The sequence below is a fragment of the Cebus imitator genome, unplaced genomic scaffold, assembly GCF_001604975.1.
Source record: "Cebus imitator isolate Cc_AM_T3 unplaced genomic scaffold, Cebus_imitator-1.0 Scaffold8, whole genome shotgun sequence".
In the NCBI taxonomy this organism is placed as follows: Eukaryota; Metazoa; Chordata; class Mammalia; order Primates; family Cebidae; genus Cebus; species Cebus imitator.
The window spans coordinates 3,848,082-3,870,877 of record NW_016107323.1 but is presented as its reverse complement, the minus strand read 5'-3'; the positions used below and the strand labels follow the sequence as shown (position 1 = coordinate 3,870,877).

Genomic DNA, 22,796 nt, shown 5'->3' with positions numbered 1-22,796 from the left:
TCAAATATATGTATATTATGGTAAAAGGGAGATACTGTATATTGAAATGTGTATCAGGATTAAGATATTCACATAGCAACAACTCCTTCATACTTACCTTCAATGCTACACACAGGCCTTAACACAAGTTAAGACTGCCCTCGTATCAAAAAGTACAGTGATGTCTACTGGATAAAGAGCCCATTCTAGGCACTGTGACAGTATCATGGCGGGCTTCTCATCTGATCAGGCATCTGGCCAGGGAAGAGATAAGCCTCCAAGAATGTTCAACTGGAACGAAACATCATTTAGAAATTTGATCTTACTAAACGATAAGGAACCATAATCTATAAGGGCTTGGCCAGGCAAGAGGACACAGATAAAGCACGTCCAAGAAACGAAACCCTATTTTGCCCCAGCCTAACCCTTGGGACTGCTAATGGAAACCAAAAAAATACTTTCTTAAAGATTTAGGGATGGGAGATTATGAAATTTACATCATATTCAAAATATTCTGGTCTGTTTTTTTTTTTTCCAGATATATTTTAACATTTTCCTGAGCCACCATTTCCCTGAAAGTATGGTATACTCTGGGATGCCTGGGCTCATATAATTGCTCAGAACCTTAGAGAAGGTCCCACTTTTTAGGGCTTCTGGTTCCTATATGACTTTCCCCCAAAAATGACAGTGCAATATTGGGGTTCAGATACTAACATACCCAATTGCACATTATAGAATAGGTCAGACATGTATGTGTATAAAACACCTTACTTGACCTGAAAGCAAGAGAATACTCTTGCCCACAGCACATGGTTTTGTGCAGTATAAACAAAACATTCAATTCAAGTGTACTTGTTGAAAAACAGGACATAATTAAGCAGTTGATAAAATGCATTCTTGTTTCCCACTTGCAGATCTCCCAAGAGTCCCTTCGAATTTACCTATACGAGTTTCAGCTTCCCGCTTGCCACTTAGCTTGATAACGACTCAAAAATCATTCCCTTGTTTTCAAGGGCTCTTCTTTCTTGTCTGCTCTGTGTACTACAGGGCAGTATTGACACATGGAATTAATGACAGGGTCTGTAATGAAACAACAGTCATGCAAACACCAGTCTGCTCTTTTGATAAAACAGCATGTTAGAGACCTATTCACCTCCCTCTAATTGAGTACTGCATAATAGTTCTGATCCTTTTATGTAACATATTTTGTTCTATGATTAGAAAAGAAGAAAAGGGGGGGAAACATATGAGGCACTGCTTCCTTCAGTCACCCCCTGATTAATTCTCTGTTTTTAATGAGGGCAGCTGCTATTTAGGCAGGTTCTGTTACATACTTGTTTTGTTGACTTCTGTACAATGTATAACAAAACCCACGAGAGGATAATTGGGAACCATTTCTTAGGCACAGGATTCCTGCTCTTAATGTAAGGTTGGCTTGGAAAAAAGAAATCCTGACATTTTAAATTAGCCATTTCATATTTAATTCCTTTTCACATTTGAAAGATGGGATGAGAAATTAGTATATAAATAAAGCATTTTAATTAACATAGAGCTTTTCAAAAAATGCCTGTTAGAATGGAGCCTGTGATAGCCCTGAGAAGGAAGCTCTGTAGTTCTTTGTTAAAAGTCCAAAGTTTGGGAGTGTATCAAGATTTCAGCATTACTGGAATAGTTCATAATCCACTGAAGTATAACGGGTTTCTCAATAACTTGTGATATTCTTATAAATGTTTTTACCTCTTTCTCACAGAAATAATATAACCTTTGGACTGGTTAACATGTTCGGTTAGATACTGTGAAATTGTCCTTTGGGCTTTAACTCTAGTCCTTCATCTTTCATCTAATGACTTCCTAGTGCTGACTGGTTATACTGATCTTTCACTAAGCCACTGACTCAGTAGGAATGAGTATGGCAGCTTTTCCATAGCAAATTTGAGGTCTAGGCTACATCTTTCAAAGACGATTCTGAGATCCTACCCTCAGCCCTCATCATTGTGCTTCAGGATTGGGTACAATTGGGAAAGTAAAATATGCCACCTAAAAATACTGTTACCCGAGACAAATGGATATGGCATACTGTCCCCACATTACCATGTCTTGTAATTGGTAATTGTCTAAACCAGGGGTGTCCAATCTTTTGGCTTTCCTGGGCCACACTGGAAAAAGAAGAATTGCCTTGGGCCACACATAAAATACACTTAATACTAATGATATCTGATAAGCTTTAAAAAATGCAAAAACATTTCATAATGTTTTAAGAAAGTTAATTAATTAGTGTTGGGTGGCATTCAAAGGAATCCTGGGCTGCAGGTTGACCAAGCTTGGTAAACAGTCCCATACAGAAGCCTTTTATAAGTTAGGTTTTATTAATGTGATCACATGTATAAGAAGGATTTGTCAGAAGAGCCATAATCATTCTCTTTTTAAAACAATTTAAAAACTTTGTATTAACATAGAATCATAGAAATTTTACTTGCTTCCTTCATAAAGCTTTGTTTTTTAAAACATAAGCTATTTAGCATTTGACCTGATACTTGCAAAGAGCTCAACTATAGAATGAAAAAGCAGTAATGCACGTCCTCGAAATCTTAGTTCTCTTCTAAGGTAAATATGCTTACTATCTGTCTTTTGTGCTTTTCATTGATTTAAAATTTAGAATGTCTTACTTAAAAATAATTAGACTGACAACTTTTAAGAGCTGTTGGTAATTTTCACAATAGCATGCAATCTGTAGTCTCAAGACTGATAACTGAACTTGGATTAGTCACTTAATCTTTGGTGCATTTAATCCTTAAAAAAATACCTCTGACCCTACTTAATTTACAGGGCTATTTTAATAATCAATGGGGATAACATATATGGAAGCATTTTTTAAACCTTAAAGCACTATATAAATATTAGTCTTTTGTCATTGTTCTCATTTCTGTTAGATCACATGCAAAGTTTCTAAAAATCTGCTACCCACCTCACAGTAAACAACATGGTTAAGAAAATATACAGAAAGAGAGGTAAGGTATAGTACTGAAAGAATAAAGTTCAGTTTTATCTCTAAGTGGTTTTAAAAATTATTTCTTGGTAATTTATTTACATAATTTTTCTATTCTGTTGTCCAAATTAACAAAATAAATATTAATAAGAGGTGGGCATGCCAACTGACACTGTTGAATAAAGTAGCAGAAACAGAAGTTCTTAATGCTCTTCCCAATTAGGAAGACTTAAAAGTTAAAGAATGAGGAGAACTAAGAGAGCCAACAGTCAGTGGAGATGATTCTTATTTGATGTTTCTCTGCTAGTCAAAAGCCATTTCAGACAGTACTTTAACCAAGAGCTCAAAATAGTTATTCCCACTACAGAGCTAAAGAACAATGATTACAATTAGGCAATATAAAGGTAGCCTTGTATCCTACTTAAAGGTGTCTAGCCATTGGAAACATCTCCCAAACCTAAGGATAGACAATATCAAGCTTCTCGAATTAATCATCCCCTGACCTTAAGGATATATTAATATAGCTGGATCCAAGTCCTCTTATTTCAACTTCCAAGCAATCTTATAGTGTATTTAAATGAGGTATAACAGCACTGTCTAATAGAAATATAATGTAAGCCACAATGTAAGCCAAATATATGTACTCTTAAATGTTCTAGTAGCCACATTGAAAAATAGGTAAAATTAATTTTAATATTTTATTTAACCCAATGTAGCAAAAATATTCCCATATATAATCCATATTAAACAATGAGATATTTTACATTTTTGTGCTGAGTATTTTACACTGATAGGGTATCCCATTTTGGACTAACCACATTTCAAGTGCTCAATAGTCATATACAGCTAGTGGTTACCATACTGGACAGGGTAGATCTACAGAATTTTCTGATGAAAACAGGATCTTTATATTTTCATATCTACAACAGATCTTACAATGCTCTAAAAATTACATCATGTTTGTGAAATGTGCCTGAAAAGCATTTCCTTCACTAACTTTATCACAAAGGGAGGTATAAACACAGTTGTTGATATTTTTGTGAGGAGAGTAAAATAATTTATTTATAAGAAAAAACTATGTTATTTTTCAGTTATAAACTACCTGTTTCAGCCTTAGTAAGTTTAAAATTAATCTTTTGATTAAAGGGAACTAATCCTGTATCTGTACCTGCACTTATTATAAAAGTCATGTTCTAAATAGTACACGGTGACCAGCAAAAAAGGAAAGCAAAACACTTATTGGCTAAGGAGTAAGAAAAGGAAGAAATGGTAGAACAATTATCTTTCATTAATATAAATTTTAAAACAGATTTTGATGGCAGAATATATAAGCAAAAAGGCAATGTACCCTGTTAGACAGTGATGGGGTAAGGATAAGCAGAAGATTAACTAGGTCTGGTTCCAATTTAGAAACTAAAAAGGATTAGGAAAAAATGTAATTTGAAATATTATTTCCCTTTGTTAGTTTAAGCTTAAGCCAATCAATGCTCTCTCCCCTTTCCTAGAGGAGGCACCACTATTATATACAAATTGTGTACAATAGCTAAGGCAAATGAAAATGTATTAGCCACAGTGGACTAGCTGTAACCACACAATTCCCATTCAGATCTCCTGCTAGAGTTGCAGGGGCTTATTTTTTCTGAAGTCAGGGAAGGAAAGACGAGGTGAAGAGGCAGGCAAATTTCATCTGCTTTTCCATCTCTACCCTCATATTAAAAATGTCAAAGGAGGCTTTCTATAATTTCATGCCTCAGGGCTTAATGTTTATGTTTGATAAACATTACAGTTATTCTATATTAAAAGAATTATGGATCCCAATATTTAAATAAGCCAATCATGGCCCAAAATACTTTATGGAATTCCTTTCCGGCCCTGAATTTTATGACATCTGGCTAAGAAATGGAACTGACAAATATACAAAGTCTTAAACCATGTTGGTATTTGAAAGCAAAAATCTGACCTTCAAATTTGGGGATCAGCTATTTTCATCGTTTTATCATCACATACTGTGGAAATCACGGGGTACAAGGCACTGTACTAGCTAGACATGATGGGATTTATAGGGTTCAGATTCTTTTCACTCTTTAGACCTCCAGGTGCACCTCCAATCCCCTTATCTACATCTGTCACAAATATAATCTTTACACTAAAAAAAAAAAATCACTTGGAAAACTCTTAAGTCAGCTGGTATTCAACAGGAAGAAAGTATCTGAGCACTAATCTCTCCAGTATCTTTGAAAATCTAGGTAAGAGAAAGCTGCTAAAGTGGTGAGCTCCTTGAGGCAGTGGCTATGTCCAGCATGGAGGCAAAATAGAAATGTAATTTTAGCTTTTACATTGGTGGTTTTACAATTTTGGTAGTGAATAACCTCTATACCCTACACCAGGCTTAGTAACAGTATTTGGCATGACCAACCTTAGTCATCATCACTTTGGTAAGTGCTTTGGCACGGGCCACTGTTGCTAACCACCATCCTGGTGCAGGTCCTTCACATCTGCTCTCCTATGGATGGAAAAAAGGAAGTGTCTAGTGTCCATTCATTGGCCACATCACCTCCAACCCTATCCTTTACTCACATGCCTTTCAATTCAGGTGCAGGAGAACATGATTTCATTTTTGAGAAGGAAAGTTAATCAGACAAAGCTATGGTACACTATTAGCACAATAAAGACTTGGTTGAATGCAGAACAGCCAAGAGTAAAAGGAAGGGAACTAACCAATAGTACAATGCTGACAGGGTGATTAGGAAGTGTTCCGGCAAACACTTACTGTAACAGAGAGACACAGTAGCACAGTGGACAGAGCAAAGGTCTTGAGTTCTGGAAAATGAAGGCCTAGTCTCATTTTTTAAAAAAATTAAGGCAGAAAGAGAATGTATGTGAAACGGTTTTACAAACTGTTAAAAGGAAATGAATTATCAGTCATTAGCTTGGAAATGCTGTGGGCAATTCTTTGGTACTTGCTTCCCCCAATGAGAAACCTGATAACATACTATATTAATCAAATAATGGCAAAACAACCTGAGCTATTTAGAAGAAATAAGTAGTATGTGACTATACAAGACTTATTAACAAGATTAAATTTCTCTCTACCTGGAATGAATGGTCATTTTTCTATCAAATACCTCAAAATTCTAGGATCAGCATAAATGCTAGCTTTCCTGTGAAACAGTCCCTGAATCATCCATACAGAATGAACTAATCCTTTTCCTGCGTGCTTACAGTTCAACATAGACCTCATTTTGTCATTACTTCCTTCTACTTTGTATTCTAGACTAGACTGCAGTCATTTCTTCCACTAGAATGTGAGTTTTCCAAAGGCAGAGACTGTCACATTCGCCTCGGAATCTTCCTCAGCTTTCTAGCACAATGCCTTGCAGAGAGTAGCTGCTTAGTCAGTGTTCCCTGAATTGTACTGAGTTCAGTCTATTTTGGCTTTATGGCATCTTTTTTACCTCAAAAAAAAGTGAAAAAAGAGAAGAAACTTAAGACTAATGAGGAATACAGCACAAAAGACATGTAAGACGCATAAAGAATGGCTTCATTCTTTGCATTACTGCTTTGGAATGCCCACTGCTGATCTTTATACAGTTTTGTCATTGATTGTATTTAGTGAGAGCAAATGTTAGAAAGCACACGAAGGCAGACAATGTAAAACACCCACCACACGTCATGCAAAAATTCTGTATGATTTAGAACTATTCTCAAGGTGCCTTTTGCTTCAACTTTAATGACAAAATTGGTACCATCAAAGCCAACATAAGACATATTTGCTCTGCTTTACACATGCAAAAATCAGTGTCACCTTCAGCTGGGCATCTGCTGGGTATTTCCAGATAAGTAGGCATCTTCTTTGAGGCATAGTTTAAATCAGGTGGAAGCTTGGTTATTTCAGACTTGACGTTTGTACATTTGTTGACAGCTTCTATAATATGTGGATTCCCCTGAGATTAAAAGGAGAAGGACCTAGCACCTTTGTTTTCTGTGCCTGTGATAGAGATGCCTTGTGAAATGGCAGTGTCTCTATTAGTAAACCAAGTATGTGGATTATATTGCATAGTCTTAGGCAGTTATTTTCCTTATCTCCCATTTTCCTATCTTGGAGTTTACTCATCCAGGGTAGATGGGCCAGTTAAGTAGTATTTGTGTTAACCTTTAAAAACTCATGTTGTTGGTCAGAATGTATTATTTATGCAACTGGTTTACTGTCCTAACACACTAATATGTTCTACTCAGGTCCTTGCTGATACTTCCTGTCAGGTTTCTACCAGACGGATTCTGTTGGTACATTTTTTTTTTTTTTTGAGACTGAGTTTCACTCTTGTTTGCCCAGGCTGGAGTGTAATGACGTAATCTTGGCTCACCACAATCTCCGCCTCCTGGGTTCAAGCAATTCTCTTGCCTCAGCCTCCCAAGTAGCTGGGATTACAGGCATGCACCACCACACCTGGGTAATTTTGTATTTTTAGTAGAGAACAGGGTTTCTCCATGTTGATCAGGTTGGTCTCGAACTCCTGACCTTAGGTGATCCGCCTGCCTTGGCCTCCCAAAGTGCTGAGACTACAGGCGTCAGCCACCGCGCCTGGCCCGACTCTGTTGGTTCTTATCCTGTTGTTCTTATATCATCACTGTGTTTCATTAGCTACATCAACTCCTTCTGGAAGCAGCTAAACATACATTCTTATATATTCATTTCAAACTTATTCTGCCTCCTATAGGTTTGCTCTATCAATATCTTCTCTGTGACTATTAATTCCTCTGGGAAGGAACATGTCTGTTCTATACGAAGGTATGGAAAATGTAATTTGCAAACAGGCAACAATGTCTTTTGAAGATTGTGAGCATGGTCAGTTAGCTGTAAATTCTAACCATCTTGAGAAAGGATGAAAATTTAAAATGGCTAGGTGGAAGTTACTGAGTTCTCGTCATATTAGCTTTAAAGATAATTAAGCTATTTACTACTAAACAACCTCTACCACATTACCAGCATCATACTCTGCGGCTGGATAAATATCCAAACTTGTCACACTCCCCATGTCAGTCTTTTGTTCTTGTCCATTTCTACCCTAAGCCTCTGCTGTGCCCTTAATCTCTGCTTGTTTCTGTATTCTACCTTTTCCCTTTCATGGTTGGCTTTCTGGCTTTTCCATTCCAATGGCGCCTTCTTTTGACTGATGGATACTAGCCTTTATGTAGTTACTGTGAAAAAGGAGATGGCCAGAAGAAATTCATCTTTAAGTGGCAATTGCCACCAACACACAGAAGCATTCATTCAAGATGGCTTAAAGAAGATAGTGATTCAATGTATGACTGGAAAATAGAGCGATTCAGCCAAGTATGAAAGGAATTATTTTCTAATAACTCCTCCAAGATGACTAGTTGTTGATTAGTATACATTTGATTTAATTACTTTCAAAACTGGTTATTTTTGGAGGGGAAGGAGGTGTAAAGCAAGAGGGGAGGGGAGTTTTTTTGTTTTGTTTTGTTTTTGTTAGAACTCCTAATTAATACAAGTCCCTATTTTCAGAAAATCCTTCATTTGAGCTATTTCTTTTCACTTTTTCTCATTGGGTGCATGACATTTTAGAATTCTTGGTTTCAGCAGCAACCCAAAAAGGCATAATTGCAAACTTACACATCAAAAATGAAAAAAAAAAAACCAAAAAACAAAAAACAAAAACAAAAGCATCATGATTTGAAACAAAAGCTAAAACAGGCTAAAACAAAAATACAAGCAGCAGCAAAATCACTGAATCTAACTCACAGCATCTTTTTGAAGACAGGGAGGTTAGTTGGTTAAATATTACAGTGCTCTGGTAGTTACTATCTTAGCTTTGAGAATTTAAATGTTTAGGAATGAACATCCAGAAGCGGCACATGTAGAAAAACCATGGTAGCCAAGAGATATCTGAACTGCTGCCTGGGCCACCTTATTCCAATCAACATGGATTTCCAGAGTTGCTGTTCTATGGTAACTCTCGGTGAGAGAGACAAAGAAATAGACCATTTTTAGAAACCAAGCAAAAATGGATGGGAATACAATACCTGGAAAGTTTATCAAGCATGTTGACAAGTTTCATGGCTTCATATTCTTTTTGTTCTTCTGTCATTTCATCTATGGGGTTTGGCATTGGTTCCTCTAAATGACCAGTGATAAGATTAATGCTACAAAAAGAAAAAAAAGTTATGCTGTATGTTTTAAAATTATGCTCTTTCTATACTTTTCTGGTCCAACTTGTAAGTGATAATAAGAAAGAGTATAATAGCCAAAAAATTGGCAATAATTTCAATTTTATGATATAGAACTGATATAGGAATTTTTTTAAATGGACTTTTCTACTAATTTGCTTTGGGAAATTGACTATAGTTACTTTTATTAAAAAACGAAAACTGTCTTGCCAACTTTTTTTTTTTAATGCATGGTTGCTTTTTAAAAATACAAAATTTGATTAGTGCCGTTAGGATGAATATCCATGGATGCACAATTTATCCATTAATTCTAAGGGGACATATGATTTCAGGAAAGAAGAAATGAGGAAATCCATTTGGTGATACAGCATAAAACATACAAAAAAATTGGAAAAATGATGACAGGCTGCAATCTGGAAATGAAAGCATGCCAATTTATAATCTCAGGAAATTAGTCCATTAGTGAGACCACAGAGGGCAATGGATGTTTAAATAATAAAAGATAAAGCAGAAGAACAATTTTAATTAGGTTTGATCTGGCCTAGATTTAAAAAAAGGAATAAAATCTAGCCTACCAAGAGACAGGTATATCACCCTGGCTTTCCGGAAATAGATTTAATGCAGTACTTAAAATGAATACCTTACATAAACTTTGTATGAGACTATAATACCAAACAAACTATTCTCTTAGAAAAAAGCCATATATTTTTTTTGAGGTGAAGAAAAAAAAGATAACTCTTTCAATGCCTCCTAAATATCTACAACAAACATTTTTCTAGAGAAGCAGACAAGAGATTACAGTATCTTATAGTAGCCAAGTACAGATAGTTTGTTTTTTGTTTTGTTTTTTTTGATGGAGTCTCGCTCTGTCACCCAGGTTGGAGTACAATGGCACCATCTCAGCTCACTGCAACCTCGGCCTCCCAGGTTCAAGTGATCCTCCTGCCTCAGCCTCCCAAGTAGCTGGGATTACAGGCACATGTAACCACACCTGGCTAACTTTTGTATTTTTAGTAAAGACAGGGTTTTGCCATATTGGCCCAGCTGTTCCCAAACTCCTGAGCTCAAGTGATCCTCCCGCCTCAGCTTCCTAAAGTGCTGGGATTACAGGCATGAGCCATGGTGCCCAGCCGATAGTTTGTTTTTAATGATCAAATTAAATATCCTGCAAATAGGAATTGCTAATAAATTGCTTTCTAATGTCTATGAACACAAATGCTTTCAGGAGCCAGTTAAGATAAGCAAGTAAGTAGGTCAAATACACACAATGTGGAGCGTTGGGAGATTGGAATCAACTGGAAAACAGTCCTGAGTCAAAATAAATAAATAAATAAATACTGGCCAAGACAGAGACACAGTGATTAATTAAATCTTCTGGTGGCCAGCTTGCAACCTGTTTGAGACTTTTGCTTGGGCAAGTTACTTTCTTTACTGACCAGGGCTTTTCTCATTTGGGGTAAAGACTAGCTTACCATGTACTGTTATCTATGACTGTTAGATTTTCTTTTCTTTTTCTACCTTCCTCAGAGGCTGCAAGACATACATATTCTTATGGAAGGAGTCAATGCTCACTATCCTTGAAAACCTGATTTAAAACCTATCTTGCCATTCTTGCATAAGACCTATATCTAGAGCAATGCTTAAAAAACTTTTTTCACCCATTAGAAACCCAATATATAAAACAGACAAAAGTGAATTGCTCAGGCAAAAAGGGGATGGAAATAGTCAAGGAGATGGGAGCCTAGAGTCCCTTTATCTGTCCGCTACCCACTTGTTTTCTCTTAAGGCACTTTCACAGGTTCTAGGACAACCTGAAAACCCATAGCCTTGTCATCTATTCCTAGCCTTGGCTGTACATTAGAATCACTTGAGAAAATTTTTAAAAAGCTTGGGCCTCACATTAGACCAACTAAATCTGTGTGTGTGTGTGTGTGTGTGTGTGTCCACAGTGCTTGCTCTGGACACCCATTGTGTGCTACTATTTTCTCTCCTTTTTACAGGTGATCATAGAAGAGAAAAAGGCCTCCAGTTAGAGGCCATCAACAAAAATGCTGAATGGGCCATCGTATTTCCTAAAAGTCAAGAACAAAGCAGACCCAGACAAGGCTTCTGAGAACTATGGAGATGTATCCAGATGCCACACTGAAAATACAATTCCACCACCCATCCATTATTTACTCAGGCATATAACAAGACATCTCTTTTCACTGGTTTCTTTTCTGCCACCTGTTAAATTAGAAAAACAACTAGTCTTATAAATAGATGTGCTTAATATAGATAAATACCACTTCCCAAGCAAAGAAAATCGGGCCTTAGAAGGAAGTATAAGGGAAGGTAGATGTATTAACTATGTAGGTCATGCTTATTTGCCTCTTGAGAGATAGCTTCTCTCTTCCAATTCAGTGGAGCTGTGATTTGAAAAATCAGGCCTGTACACAGTTTTAGGATATAATGACTTTGCACACACGATCATATGCTTCAGGGAAAAAATATGTCAGGAGGACACACTGGTAAACTGTGGTATTATGGGCACCACAGCATACAAAGTCATTATATTAATTCCTAGATTAGGACACAATTTGATGTTTTTCTTGGTTTACTTTAGAGCTTAGTGGAAATGAAGTCTGTTTTCCATAAGCTGACCTCAAGTCCCCTGGCTGCTAAAATGATATAATGGTTTGCTCTGAAATTAGCTACTGAAGTAACACAATTCTTTGCTATCTGAGTATAAAAGCAGGAGCCAGAAATTCATTCTTACAGAATAAGAACTCATTTTTTGCCCATGGAGTAAGACATTTAAACCCCCCAAAGTCACTCTAGGGATTTGGGTTTCATTTTTTCTTTAAAAAGACATTTTCCCCCTGGATCTTCAGAAGAATGTAAACGAAGCCACAGAAAACACAAGTTAGGGCACTGAAGTACAGTGTACCACTCTCCTATGGGGAAAATGCCAACGTACTGTGGCAGAAGGCAGACGAACACTATCTCTTCTCCCGCTCCCCACTTCACACCAGAGTCTCATGCAGTTACCCAGAAAGGAAGAGAAAACAAGTAATAGTCACCATGACAACAAAGATGTGAGAGTTCATAAAATAGGTTACTTTTGATGGAACAAAATACCTGACACCTTTACAACCTCAAATAGTATAGTCTGAGACGCCACAGTCCAGGTTTCAAGATCTTAACACTACGAAATTCTGGCGTTACTTTTATTTTATTCCAAAACTTGGAGTCTTAAAAAGCTTTAAGGACCCTAATTGTGGTGGACATTTTATTGGGTAATTATCACGATCTCTTCCACCTTGTCTCTGCTCCCCTGTCCCATTTTCATAGCACTTCAGTTCTATTATTTATGACTTCCAATTAGGTGACAAGAAGTGTCTAAACTCTTATCTGTGGTATTTCATCATGAATATTGTATAGGACTATTACATGAACTGACAGCAGCTATGGGCCTGAAGACAAAAGGATTAAGACACACTAAAAAGGTATGGACAAATGAACACATGTATAAAACCTGAACTGTATTTCAAGTCTTTTGCTCTTTCTTCAAATTTTTGCTACCTTTGGCCAACATCCACAGAACTAGGTCATTTCACAAAAAAGATCCATTAAATGTTCATTCAGCTACATGAAAATTAACTTCAATCTCTACAATGTGTGGCTTAAATTGATTCAAAGCATTCTGATTTAAAAAGGAACTCTAAAGTCAACCTGCAGGAGCTGTCAAGATAAGTGAACAGGATAAGCTGTCAAACCAAATAAGCTTATGCCTCGTATGACGGGGACCACAGCTACTCAACTCAACTAGTTGCCACATAGAATGCAGGCCCTATGTTACCAGAACTTCTAATTTTTCAAAGGTCAGAAATCAAGATTTGCATCTAAAATAGCTGAATTTAAAATGTTGGTAATTACATCAAGAAGCACTGTGTAAAACAAAAAAGCATAAACACCAAATAACCAATAGTACATGGGGCAAACCAAACAAAACATACTTGTGGGCTAAATCCAGACAATTTGCAACCTCTACAAAAGGGATCAGGGTTTTTAGGAAAAGGCGTTTTGTAAGTCAAGACCAGGAAAGAAGGGGACGGATGGGTGGCAAAGGAGATGTTATATGCAAATGAAGCTAAAAACATCTTTTGGCAGAGGGGTGGGGGGGGCGGGACCCCAGAATATATATATGGCTCTCCCAAAAACAATATAAAGAACAAAAAATTTTTTACCGTATCTGAATTTTTTTTTGAATTCTATTCCCTGGGTCCTATTCCTCAACTAGATGTGGAGCTTGATGAGGGACGAGAACTCAATTATCTTGGTAACTTAATGCCGAGGAGGGGCTGACTGACTCAAAAAATTCATTCAACAAAAATTTACTGATTGCTTACTGCGTGCTGGGCACATCTATATGAACAAAAACAGACCAAAAAAAACAAAACAAAACAAAAAAACCCTTCCCTCATGGAGCTTATTTTTTAGAGGAGAAAACAGACCTAATGAATAAGTAAGTTATATGGAACGTCAGAAGGTGATAAGCACTGTGAGAAGAAAAGGGCAATGAAAACAAGTATGAGGCGGAGTGGTAAAGGCAGGAGTGTTAACAAGGGCACAGAACAGGTGATACCTGAGTGAAGATTTGAAGGAGGTGAGGGAATAAGATATGGCAGCTATCTGGAGGACAGACATTCCAGGTAGAAGGAACAGCAGTCAACAGGCCTCGGGCAGGAAAGTGTCTGCAGTACCTGACATAGTGAAGAGGTCAGTGTGGCAATAGCATAGCAAGAAAGGGTGCAAGTATACCACTTCAAGGACTCTGACTGACCTACTGTAGACTTCTGAACAGTTGACTAGTCTGATTTACATATTATAAGGATCACACTGACATGAAGAGGAACAAAGGTAGAAGTAACAAGACCAGTGAGAAGGCTACTAAAATGATCTAGAGAGAGAGATTTTAGCTCGGACCAGAGTGGTAGCAGCAATGGCAAATAAAAAGGGTAATCAGATTCAGAATGCATTATGAAGACAGGACCAGAACTACCTGTCAGATGTATGTGAATATTTACCAATTTAGAATGAATCAAATGGATTTTTGTGTTTTCAAGGATATAGGGGGTATACACATACATTTTCTTCATTTTCTGATTTGGTTATATCAAAGAAAGATAATAAATGCTCTGAGAACATGGAAGCTATCTGAGGGGCAAACTCATTTCTCTCTCTGATTGGCTTTGAAACAGAATATAGTAGAAGTTAAAATAAGCTCTGACTTCACATCCATTAGGATGGCTATTATTAAAAATCACAAAGACAACCCCAGAAAATAAATGTTGTGAGGATGTGGAGAAAAGGGAATCCCTGTACACTGCAGGTGGGGATATAAAATGGTGCAGCTGATATGTAAAATGTTATGGCCGTTTGGCAACAAAATTAAACCCAAGAACTATCCACCACGTGATACTGCACTTCTGGGCATATACGCAAGAGAACTGAAAGTAGGGACTTGACAGATATTGGTACACACATGTTCGGCAGCATTATTCACAACAACCAAAAGGTATATATGTAATGTATATACACACAATGGAATATTATTCAGCCTTAAAAAGGAAGGAAACTTTGACATGTGCCACAACATGAATCTTAAAGACATTATTCTAAGTGACACTAGCCAGTCACAAAAGGAGAAATATTGTCTATGATTCGACTTATAGAGAGTCTTAGATTCCATAGAGACAGAAAGTAAAATGGTGGTTACCAGGAGCTAGAAGGAGGGGAATGGGTACAGTTTCACTGGGGACAAGGAAAAAGTTCTGAGGCGAGATAGTGGTGATGGTTGCGCAACAGTGTAAGTGTACTTAATGCTACAAATTTATTCACTTAAAACTGACTAAAATGGTAAATTTGATGTTACATATTTTATCCCCAAAGTAAAAAGGCTGAGTGAAGGGCACAATACAACTTGCTTTTCCTGCCTCAAAAAACAACAAAATTCCCAAAAACCACAACCTCTAGAGTCAGGCCACCTGACCACTTAGGAGATGTTTGCTCTGGACAAATTACTTGATTAACTGCATTTAGTTTTCTCATCTGTAAAATGAGATTAATTCTACCTCAAAGAGTTGTTGTGAAGGTTATATTAGACAGTATTTGTCAAGTTCTTAGAAAAGTGCCTGGCACATATTAAGCACTCAGTAAATACTAGCTATCGTTACTGGAGTTAGGGAACCACTTGCAGAGAAACAGGCAACACAGAAGGCCTCAGATGATCCAGGGGGTAAGTTACTCTATTCAGTCAAATCCTTACTATGAAGATGCATATGTAACCTTCATTGAGAATTATTGTATAAATGACACACTGATTCTCCATAAAAGAAGTAGCATAAATTATGAAACTACATCCTAATTCAGGTTTTCGCATTACTTTGGCAATGGACAGAAGTAGTGTAACATGGTGCCATTCTTTCATTTACTTATCTGATATTTACTATGTATCTACCATGTATTAGCCAACATAAATATACACATACTGAATATATATATATATACACACATATACACACACACACATATACACACACACACACACACACACACACACACACACACATATATATATATATATATATATATATACACAGGTATACCAAATTGCATCTAGGCAATAAAACAAAAAAGGCTTCAAAATGCCTTTTTAAATTATAGTGTTTTTCAAATGTTTCCCATGTCAGGCTGTTTAAGAGTAATAACCTTGACACAAAGGATACAGAAAACTGACGATTATGAAACTACAGCAAATAAACACTGGAGCAAAGCTCAGTACTGTAGTTAAGCTAATATACTAGGCCTCTTTCACCTCTGGTCTTTTAGAACTCTGAATTTAGATGTGTTTTATGACTGCTTCCAGTAATAGGTTCTAGTTCCTAGAAATGCTGTTTTACATAAATACATCATCACAGCCCAAACTGGGCAAAGAGAAAAATCTTCATGTCCTGGTTTCTGAGTCACCTACTTCAAGAAATATTTAATATTAAAAACAAATTTATAAAGCCCAATATAATAAGACAACTATAAAAAGACTTGACTGAAGCAGATAGCAAAATCTTGACAAATAAAATGTATCTTGCCTTGTGCTGAAGAAACTGTTTGTACAGCTGGTGGCACAGCTACAGCTGAGAAAAATGTGGTCAAGTAGAGGAAACACCCGAGTTCATCCGTATAATGATTTTAAGCTTCTGGAACTGATTATGAACTAGTGTGGTGTGTTAAGTATACAAGGAGGTTCCCTAGGGTTTTGCTCACTTTTGGCCATCTGTTCCTCCTATCCACAAAGCAGTTTTTTAAAGACACCTCTTTAGGCCTCTAGATGCCTGTGCACCCTGTGAAAGCCACTCGTCTAAAAGGAGCCAAATGTCATTAGACACACATCTTTCAACTGATATCTAGAATAATGTACAAACCGTGCCATCCAGTTATATCACCTTTATAGTCAAGGGACCTCCATTCTCAGAGGCATAAGAGAAACAGGTATAAAAGTTAGAATTTAAGAATTTGGTTTCCCTTTGATACCGGACCAAAGTTTATATGAAAACTTTCAACAAAACTGGCTATACATACAGCAAAAATTTATGTGGCATGTAACTCAATTCTATGAGTGTATTTTCTCTAAGTGTGCTAATTGCAGAAAGCCATTTCCAGTCCATTAAATACATTTATTTTGACACAAAAAGCTTTGTTGTGATATTAACTGTCTCCCATAGCCTGAATGTAAGCTCCATACAATTCTTGGTTTCAGATTCCAGTAAAGGATTACAGGTTACCTTGGTGCATTAATCAGAATCCACTTAAAGTTTTGACAATTGGACTAGGGCCAACTGGATGAAGAGTAAGTTCTCTGCTTCTGCCAATAGTAGCAACTGTTGTGAATAAATGCATCACGAGAAAAGCAGACTGAGATCTTGGGAACTCTGACTGGTGAATGGTAATCAGGGGTAAAGGAGTAAATAATCCTTTCAGATGCTAACTTTATAAGCTTGATTGGTAAAAAATTTTTTACAATTTTTAGGAAACAAGTTCTTTGAGTTCTGTGGATCACTCTGCAGAGTACAAAGGGTACTCCTGCTTGCAAAGTACTTTGTTTGCCACCACTTCCATGGGAATCATTTGAACAAATATTTTAAAGTAACATTAAATATCTCACCATACTCTTTCACTTTAAAGAAGGAAAATTTAAGAGAAAGACAGATGCAAATCTATCTGAAGGGAGACGATGTGACGCTTCTTGAAAAAAACACATTTATAATGAGCAATGTTTAAAAAATACAACAAAATTTCACAATGGTGACTATTCTGAATACACAAACACACAATTCCTATGACTATTATAAGCAAAGTCCAAAGGCTGAAGATTGTAATTAGGGATGTAAGGCTTAAGTACAGAAACTTTCTATGACAAAAAGCCAAGACAGTAACAATACTAATCATGGCTGTTCATTTCAACAAAAGATACTTTCTGAAATCTAACATCATTTCCACAGTGTAACACAATTCTATTTTCCTCTTGTTATAGTAGCATTCTGGTGCTTGGTATATATATGACAATACTAAACAAAATTAACAATATGCATTGAGATGCAAAGATATCAACCATCCATGAGTACTCATGGGTTTTCTGTCATAGCTGAATGTGTCCACACACCCTGGGATATAAGAAATGTCTCATATAATTTCTACTTTCATTTAGAAATATGAGATTTCTCAAGTGGTATATTTTAATAGCTCAGATCAAGAGATCAATATTAAACTGATAATATAGTTTGTAGAATGAAAAAAGCTAGTAAGGCTAATTCAGAATGATGACTTCTATAATTAGATAAAGAAAGGAGCACAATTTCTCTAATTTAGCTTCAAATACTTGTCAGAGATAACCAATTGATAATGTCTAAATGGTGGCAGTCTTAAGAAAATAGTGCTTAGAGTCATTGCCAGCTTTTTCCCCCAAAAGCCTTTATTTCTAGGAGACACTCTATAAGATCCTGCTGAGGCTGATGGCATTGGGGATGCTAAAAGTAACACTACCTACTCAGACCTGATTTGCCAAGAAACAGGCCATGTATGTCCTGTCTAATTGGGGACTGATCATTTCTTTCACCTTCTGACAACCCATTACTTTCATGTCAACAAGGCACAATATATGTTTTTTAAAATGATCAAATTTTGCAGATAAATATTGTCTATCCTCGATCAACTACTGCATGATCCACATCACACTCTAGAAGACGGCCAGCAGAAAGCACAGCATGTCAATGTCACCATGCCAAAAGGAAAGGGCAAGCCTTTCCAATTTTCAGATGGAAATCTTCAAATGGAACCCAGAAAAAATGTAGCTCAAATAACTCCTAATAAGCGGAAACTAAGAGTTCACACAGGTTGAGGGTTACGAGTGGGATGGAAAGGATGGAGAGGGAACAGGAGGAAGAAGAGGCGGCTTATCTTGGGATAAAAGAGAATAATTATAATGTCCTTAATTTGTAAGCACTGACTCAGAGAAGACTTCATAGAGTCTCTGGTTTGCCTACTCAGTGCACCAATATATCTGTTGTAAGATGATTCTCTATATGTTTGTTTGATTAAAATTCACTGTGAAGCCAGACTTCTTTTCTTTTTGTATTAATGTGTCTTGTTGCACTATTTTATTGACTTATAAAGGCTTTTATGCAAGGGGGAAGATCAGATCCTACATCTAGATGTCTGAGAAATACTGAGGCATCAAATAATTAACTTAAATATGTGGTCTTGGTTATACCTTAAAAAATCTCAACCTATGGAAAGGAAAGCAAATAGTAAGCAATAACACCTTTTCACTACAACCTAAACACCAGCTCTCTTAGTACTTAGGAAAAGAGAATAAGCATGTTGAAAATATCATGCAGCAGAACATTTCTTGCATTATTAGCCTTCTTCAATCACTTGAAGTCAGTCACTAAGGCACTAGCTATGAAACTGCCTCTAAAAACACCATTAAATGGAAAGCTTCCAAATCCACAAGAGAAAAGAAACACTTGGAAAATGAAAGACAAAGGAAGTGAAAGGCAAATAACCAACTCAAAGGCAGAGCCATAGTTAGGTGAAAAGAAAATTGATACTATACTTTGGTTTTGCATTTTTGTATTCTTCAGTGTCTGTGTCCTCATCCTCTGAGTACCAATTATCTCCTCTTCCTCCAGCCAAGAGGCCCCTGGCCGCCAACAGTCCTGCAGCATTCCCATAGCCAGTATATTTCAGCAGACTATCCACTGCAAAAACAGAATAGGGTTTTAGATAGGAATCCTTGGGTCTTAATCATCATCACCAATCACTCACCAACACAGGAAGGTTAAATACATACACTATGGCAGCAAACTTTAAATTGAGAGATCATCAAAATGTGGTAGTGGTTACACTGAACTACTTAGAAATTTTCCCATAGGCTCTGGAGACTAAGAGCCTTTTTTGAGGTATCAGAAACCAAAACAGAGCTGTTCTGAACACCCTTTATGGCAAGAGTGGGGCCTCTGTGACTGCCAGGCCTTTGGTAAGTGTCATGCTTTAAGTTTCTGATTTCAGATCTTACTATTTGAAAATCCAGTTTTGGAGAAATAATAAGAAACTAGAGAGAGTGAAAGTCAGATTGTGATTTTAGCAATATGGCACATAATGTAAAGTATTTCTCTCATTCTTTGTTGGAACTGGAAGAAAAGGGCATAAGAAATAAGAAAACTTAAGGAAGGATATTAGCAAATAGAATAGGCAATAACTTGCTGCTTTTTTTAAATAAAAAGTCAGCAAAAATATATAAGCATGTGAAGCCCATTAAGAAGGTAGACGGAGGAGTTAAACTGGTAGGATTTCAATAATGGCTCTATCAATTACTAGCTGGCTGACTTGGGTAAGATATTTTGCAGCTTTATCTTAGTTTTCTAATCTGTAGAAATAGAATAGTAACTATCTACCTCACAAGTTAATATATGCAAAGTATGAAAAGTATCTGCCACAACGTAAACATTCATTCTTTTTCTCTGAGAAGAGTGGGCAAAATGATTTTAGAATTATCTTAGTTTAAAGAAAAGAAAAAAGAAGCAGCTTAATGAAAGTTTGGTTGAGGTTCTCTGTAAGTATTATCCTGCCAACAGGAAGAAGTGACGTCTCTCTAAGATCAGCCAACACACACAACTTTTGCAAGTGTAATTTCTAAACATCTTTAAGGAAGATACTCAGCAATAACTGGCAGCTTTGTTTAGCAGTATTTCATTTTCTTCAGGTACTTTTTCAAGGTAAACATTAGAATATTCAATCAAAAGTTAAGAATTGGGAAAATTTACTTAAGGCTTTTAACAGAATGTTGATAAAATGTCATCTAAAAGGCAACTGCAGGAAACATAACACACAATCATATCCATGTATAAAGCCATATTAAAATCTACATCTGTAATTCAGATCACTTACCTCAAAAAAGACAAAACAGAGCTGGAGAAGATTCAGAAAAAGGCAATTAAAAAGGCTTTAGGGAACTGAAAGGGTTGGTAGAAGGGAAAATAGGTAAGAAAACTGGGTATATATGATCAGAGTATAAAATCATGGAGGACATGGACAGGATAAATATATTCTAGGATAGAGTTGACAGTTACATTTTCAAATACCTGAACTAGAGGGTCCCTCTCATGACACTAAAAATAGGTGGTATGGGGATAAATAAAAGGAAGCCCTGATTTCAAAGAATATAGCAAACTGGTGAAATTTGTGCTAAAAGAAACATGGGCTAATAATATGAGCACATTAAATGATGCTGAAACTAGCCATTTTCAGTCTTAAAACCTATTGGTAACTGTGGTCTCTCTGCAATAATTCTCAGTGGATGCTGGATAGAATCCTATTAGAATTACTGAATGAGGGTGGGGTAAGCCTGCTGAATAAATCTGATACGCTCCATCTTGCCATCAGTGCTAGTGCTTTAGATAAAAGAAAGAATCCTTAACAAGTACTAGCAGAAGGAATGAGTGTTCAGTGTATACAGGTATTAACATTCATGAAGGTCAGACATTTTCTTAATGACATTGTCAGACACAAAGCCACTGAAGGCAAAGGATCACAGATCTAAACCCACACAAAGTACCTGACAGACAGTAGGTGATACTATCATTGTAAGCATTACTGATAAAGCTTATTTTTAACAAACGAGATGGTTTAGTGGATCCAGAAAAGAAATATTCATTACAATTAGGAAACGTTAAATTGAGATATGAATCAATGTTTAAATGAATATACTTAAAGACAAAACAACAATAATTTAAAAAGTCACAAAATGGCAAAAGATTAAGAGAGTTTAAAAATGCAAAGGTTATGAAAAGCCAAAACAGGTTAAATAGAAGTAAACAAAATACTAAATAACTGTTCTCTTATGTAGAAAATCTCTCTGGAAGCCAGTTAGTAGTAAAAAACCCTGGCAATTTTATGAAAATCAAGTCAACTCCTCTTTAGCTGGAACATTATGTGCTAACTCTGTGACAGGCAGTGTAGGTTACAAAGATGACTTAAGACATAGTTTGCCTTCAAAGTAGATAAAGGATATAGCCAACAGTTTTAAAATCACATGAACTTCTGTTAACAGGATAAAATACCCAAAAATTGGGGGTAGAGAAGGTGAGACAAATGAAATACAAAATCCTCACAGTGAGAAGCACTGAAGCAGTGTTTCTAGCTACCTTTTAAGTCTATTTTCAACTACACCATATAATATCCTACTTGATATTGGGAAAGTAGTAAAAGGAAAACTGACTGCACTTGGATGTTAAGGTAAGCTGCTAGGGCAAACAAAAGATTTTCTGGGTGGTTCTTTAAAAAAAAAAAAGGAAACATATAAATGTATTTGTTCTTTGCATAGTAATTATCCATACAGTTATATGAAAATGCTGCCTAAATGAAACAATTCAGCATTTAGTCGAAAAGTTGCGAGAAGCATTTCACCACTATTTTATCAGGATGCTAGAGAGCACTATGAACAGAGAAAACCAACCACAGCAGCACTGTGCAAAGTCAGAACTGCACTGGTAAAAACACAGACAGTTACACAAATGTGGGTTCTACCAGACTCTAAAATAAAAGCAAAAAGTTTTTGCTCTTTTACCAAGAACAAAGAATGTCAAGAACTAGATTCTACCCAGGGACCATTTCCCCCTTCTCTGTGAAAATCCTTTTCCTTCTAGTCAAATGCTATAACTTTCAGAAGACTGAACTAGTAGCTTCCTCTTACTATCCTTATTTCCAGTCTCACACTTCTCCATTTCTTATCCCATACAACTGTCCAAAATATCTTTGTAAAGCAAAAATAGGATTTTACAACCTTCCTGGATAAAATCTCTAGTGTCTTCCACTAAAAACTAGGCTCAAATTCCAAAACAAGGCCTAAAGAACCCATTTTCTGGCCTCTGTCGTCTTTTCCAAATTTTTTCTCCTCAAGATTCCTCACATCTTACTCTTTTCTGTACATTCAAGGCTATTTCCTATTTCTCTGTCCTCTTCTGTAAAGACTTTCTTTGATCTCCTCCCCACACTGGCCAACCATTCCCTCTTCCAGGTTGCCATAGTATCTGGCACACTTCTC

The 22,796-nt window shown here is 36.5% G+C and overlaps 1 protein-coding gene across 13 annotated transcripts in view; it reads right to left on the bottom strand.

Moving 5' to 3' along the window:
- Window positions 1-22,796, bottom strand: part of RIC8B (RIC8 guanine nucleotide exchange factor B) — a 115,323-nt gene that overhangs the window by 9,219 nt on the left and 83,308 nt on the right. For 3 of the 13 annotated variants that reach the window (XM_017540887.2, XM_017540895.2, XM_037742991.1), the window contains 2 exons: window positions 19,308-19,452; window positions 9,011-9,130 (listed from right to left, as the gene is read on the bottom strand). In XM_017540887.2, coding sequence (XP_017396376.1) covers window positions 9,011-9,130; window positions 19,308-19,452 — 265 coding nt within the window. Of the gene's footprint in view, window positions 1-97; window positions 1,060-1,705; window positions 4,379-5,381; window positions 5,469-6,770; window positions 6,910-9,010; window positions 9,131-19,307; window positions 19,453-22,796 lie in introns of those variants that run through there. The other 10 variants (XM_017540947.2, XM_037742990.1, XR_005202272.1 and 7 more) reach the window with 9 other exon arrangements.